The sequence below is a fragment of the Carassius auratus genome, unplaced genomic scaffold, assembly GCF_003368295.1.
Source record: "Carassius auratus strain Wakin unplaced genomic scaffold, ASM336829v1 scaf_tig00031193, whole genome shotgun sequence".
NCBI lineage: Eukaryota > Metazoa > Chordata > Actinopteri > Cypriniformes > Cyprinidae > Carassius > Carassius auratus.
The window spans coordinates 1-5068 of record NW_020525903.1 but is presented as its reverse complement, the minus strand read 5'-3'; the positions used below and the strand labels follow the sequence as shown (position 1 = coordinate 5068).

At 39.7% G+C, this 5068-nt stretch overlaps 1 protein-coding gene across 1 annotated transcript; it reads right to left on the bottom strand.

Moving 5' to 3' along the window:
- Positions 1 to 2528: 2528 nt before the first annotated feature.
- Positions 2529 to 4061, bottom strand: LOC113080398 (claudin-23-like). Its single transcript, XM_026252572.1, has one exon. The coding sequence runs from the start codon at positions 3771 to 3773 to the stop codon at positions 3099 to 3101; it is 675 nt and encodes a 224-aa protein (XP_026108357.1). The 5' UTR covers positions 3774 to 4061; the 3' UTR covers positions 2529 to 3098.
- Positions 4062 to 5068: the final 1007 nt, after the last annotated feature.

The following is a 5068-nucleotide window of genomic DNA, read 5'->3' as shown; positions in this document are numbered from 1 at the left end:
TATATATATATATATATATATATATATATATATATATATATATATATATATATATATATATATATATATATATATATATATATATATATATATATATGCATCAGAAGCTTTATTTTAAATGTCACCAGCCACATTTTTGTTTTGTTTATCCAAGACAAAAACTGGTTATAAAGTCAGACATTTTGTCCTAGACTGATTAACTGATCTCTATAAAGAGAGCAGTGAGTGTTAAATGACTTGTGTGCTTTTGTGTCTTCGTGCACCTGTAGAGAAAGGAAAAGGTCCCAAAGTTTAATAATAATGTATTGGATGTTTCTGTTAATTTTTGTTTATACACACAAGCATGTAAGCAGAGATAAGTAAAAAGAAAGAAATAGAAACACGAGATTTGAATTATATTTGTAAATTGCCTTGTTTATAAAAAGTGTACAATTACTGTATGTTTATGCAGAGCCAAAGGCAATCTCACCACACCTATTCAACTGAAATAAAAAACAATATACACACACACACACACACATATTTTTACTATACAGTAATTCTGCTGTACTAATAAACTAAAACAAAGGTTTCCTCCTTGCATGATACGTTTTGATGTATTTATTTATTTGTGTGTGTGTGTGTGTTTGTATAAAATTTGATCAGATTATCTTAACCAATCAAGTAAAATGCTTGATTGTCTCAACCCAAAACGTGCACTGGCAAAAAACAAAAAAAAGTAGGGAAAATTGTATCTAAACTCATGACGTGATCTGACCTCAGCTTTTTGCGATGTGGGAATGTACAGGTCAGGCGGCTCTGTGTTTACATTTAATCATTATTAGTTAGCATGACAAGCCAATAGATGGTTTGAGCAGCTGTGATGACAGAAACGTTACAGACAGTCTTACTTGTTTTCACATGACATGCAGGGGAGGTCGGGGGGGTGCATTTAATCAGTAGCCTTAGCCTACCACATATAGAATCACAGTCAGAAACTACACATAGGCTATTTGCATCGTCAATATTAATCAAGTACAGATAATAATAAAATACAGATCAATATATTGCTAGGAAACACTGTTGTTTATCAGCCATACGGCTTGAGCGAAATGACTCAGCACATAGTTCTGGTTTACGCACTTGCGGGAAAAGCCAAAAATGTCAACAGCCTTGAGACACTAGTAGGCTACATTGCTTTCATTTGCTACAGGTTTTAGAAATAATATTTATAGTACTGTCATACTGATGAACAAAAATCTGCCACGAAGCAGACCACTCATACGATTTATAATGTCTTGTCAACTGAGGGACCACCGTTCACATAGAACGCATCTTTAAATAAGGCGTGACACATTGTATTAAAAAAAGAAACTTAATGTCTCGAGTCGTGTTTTAAAAAAATGACAAAGCTTAAAGACTCAGTGCTTATTCACAAAACAGTAGGCCTATTATATATTATATATTATATACATACAGTATATATATATTTAAAGCGCATGCAGAGAAAAAAAAACGTTCTATGAGCTGACATCCCATCACACCAAGGACGATAACTAGGCTACTGGGTGATTGCTAATAGTTCTTGGTGTGAGCAGGAATTAATGTTTCTGTTAGTGGTTCCATACATATTTTAAAGGGGTCATATGATGCGATATCGTATCCTTTGTCTTTGAAGTGTTAAAAGCTGTTTGTGCACACAGAAAATCCTTACAGTCGCAAAGATTAAAGTCTCAAACTAAAGAGATATTCTTTATAAAAGTGAATGCGCCGATATATAATATCTATATATCAAATAAAGATTCAAGCAAATTCATGCAAACAATGAAGGCGTAACTTTTGTTCTCGCTGTACATTTAATCATTTTTCTGTAGTGTTGTTGCAGCCACCGTCATGTCGTGGAGACACTGTGTTTCGTTGTGAAAGCCACTTTGGCCTTCCAAAAGAGGTCACATCTACAAATTAGTGGCTAAAGGGCAGCTATTATGCTCTTTTACAAGGTCTTGATTTTGTTTTGGGGTGTACTAGAACAGGTTCTTATACTAGGTTGTTCGAAAAACACATTATTTTTGCATTATTACAACAACTCTCTCCCGAGTTTGGCATGAACGGCTCGAATAGTTGCTGTCTCAAATGAAGGCCCGCCTTCTGAAATATTAAATGTGCTGTGATTGGTTAGCTGGGCCAGTGTGTGTTGTGATTGGCTCCACTCTATGCCTGGTCGGGAAATTACATGCCCCTTACCTTCTGCGATCTTCAGTGTAAATATTGCTTCAAAATCAAATAAATTTTAGCACGATTTTAACCCGGATTTTTGTAACCACTATAACCTCTAGCGTGTCTAGTATTACAAAATGATAACACTCGTTGCCTTCTCTAGTGCAGTTTATCAAAGTCCCGTCCCATTCGTCCATATCTGTGATATCACTAATCCCCAAAAAATATGTTGCAGTCCAAACAAGTTGTTCGTTGTAGTTTTTGAAAAGTGATTTCTGTTAAATAAAATATTTCCGTTGGACTTTGAGTTTTGTAACTTTGCAGATCATTTCTATGCTTAAACAGCAACATTACAAACTAACGAAAAGTTAAAAAGCATAAAAGCACCCCATAAGTTTTATTTACAAAACTGTTCCAGAACAGTACAACCCAAATATTCGGGTAAGCACAGACCATTTACTTGAATTTTACAGAGGGAAGTTTCCTGAACCTGGTAAGGGGCATAACATTTCCATCACACGTTTGAGGTATTCGGCCAATCACAATGCACTAGATCACTGGCTAATCAGAGCACACTGTGATTTTCAGAACGATGAGTTTTGTAAAAATCTACACGTTTCAGAAAGGCAGGGCATATAGAAGCAACAATAACGTACAGTACTTGGAAAATAATGTTTTTTTTGTTTGTTTGTTTTTTACCTTAAACCGCATAACAACAATGCATTACACCAAATACACATATGTTCTTTTTAGCAACATAATATGACCCCTTTAATATAATTCTCTTTAGAAACATCATGTGTTTACCACATCTTATTTGTCCAATTGAAAAACACTAACAGTGCATGTGCAAGCTCAATGTGTTTAAACACCAGATAGTCTCTAGGAAACCTTTGGTTCATCTAACAATTCACTTCATACATCTCTGCACTGTCTTTGAATCTCTGCTTGTGGGAGGATGAACACTTCATGCTTTTAAACCCAAGGAGCAGTGCGGCCCCTCCCAGCACCTGTACCCAAGCTCCCACCCAACCGAAATAGAGGGATCCGGCCGGGTGTAACGTTAGTCGTGGTGGCTTGTGTACGTTGAGTCCTTGTGTCTCTGATATGGTTGAATCCACCTCGATCCCCAGCTTCGAAAGATTATGAGTGTACACTCCTAATGCAGCCAGACTGAGCACACCTGCCAGCACCACCAAAAGGCCACCAGCTGCCGCTACACTCCTAAGAGGGATATCGGTCCAGCAGCGGACACCTATGCTGGCAAAGACAATCCCCGCACCGCACAGGAAAAGAGACGACAGCACCATCCCCTGGACCATTCGAACCCGAGCATCCCGCTGGTAGGACCCAGACACAGGCCAGCACTCTTTGACTTCAGAGTGCACCACCTGCAGGCAGCTCTCCCACAGGCCATCTGAACGGAGAAGGAGGAGCTCCGTGGCTCCACCCCGTCCAGCCGCACCCAGCCGCGCCTGTCCCTCCCTCCACTGCGGCGTGATCGCTGCAGTGAACACCAGCACAAGGCCCAAGGGAGCAAACACCACCCCCATCAGCATGGACACTGGAGTGTGCATCACGTCTTTGTCTATGTGTAGCTCTTCAGGACGATGTTAAGCTGAATGAAACCACCGGCCAAGACCTGTTGAAAAGAATACAATTCCAGTTATACCCAATCTTCTCGCATCAGATTCAAGAACATTCTTTCATTTAAATCCCCTCAGACACCCGCTGGAAGAAGTACATTCCTGGTTTCACAGCCTGTTGGATCTAAAAGAGAAAGATTGCGTATACGAATGTCTTGTTAGCCGATGACTCTCTCCTTTGAGCTCTAAGAAACATTGTCAGTCCTGGCAACCAGCACAGTGGAGGTAAATGGCCCATGTTGCTAAGAGACAGGAAACTGGACGATCCTACGGTTGCATCTTTTGTGTTACATCTAAAATGGGACTAGCACTATCAGCCACAGGTGCTAGTCTCTGAACATCATTTTTTGACGCAAATGTGTGATTGAGTTGTCGATGATAGTGTAAACTGGATACATTTTGAAACAACCTTACGGATATTATACGTAGACAGGAAGCCAGACGTCTGGGAGCTGAGAGACTGTTCCAGAAGACAAGGACAAAAGAGACTCTGCGAATGATGTGATGCTATAAAAAGCAGCTATTTTTAATGCATGAACCCTCGCAGACGCCCAATATATTTTAACAAGTCTGTGGAGCATTTTCATCTTCTAATTGGCTGTTGACCGGACTCTTGACAACATCTCCTTCAAAGGTATCTGTGAGAGGGGTGTGGGTGTACATTTCAACAGTTTGGTCAATAACTGCATGCTCTTAATGTCATGTCTTTCATCACATGAATTTCCTGTTCCAGTCACTTTTGTTGCATGGCAACCCAAAAATAAACATTTAAAAGGGTGCACAGGCACCTGTAACATGAATGAAAACAACAGAATCTGCCACGCCACAAAAACGTGGCTACTCACACTGTGACCAGGCTTTGTCCTAGTTATTAAATACTGGAAATACAGCATGACAGTGAGATCGGAACCACACGATTTTAAAACCAAAAAAAAGATAAAAACTCATTTTCCATCTGGAGTAGGATCAACAGGATGGTCATATGCAAACTATCCACAACAGACCCCACCGACAGAAGCAAAGAATGCAGCTGACCTGCTCTCCTTGACCCTGGTTTTCAGATGTTACAGTCATCTGGCTTCACTATTTGAATCACACAAAACAGAGATGTCTGCCCTCTCACCTCTCTCGCAAGAAGAAGTCTTTTCTGATTCTCACTAGTCTTCTGTATGAGGCTTTCGATACACCCCCGTCCTTCTCTCAAACAGACACACACACACAGAGCA

Coding starts and splice junctions, on each gene's coding strand:
- LOC113080398 (XM_026252572.1), bottom strand. CDS start 3,773: ATGCACACTCCAGTGTCCATGCTGATGGGGGTGGTGTTTGCTCCCTTG.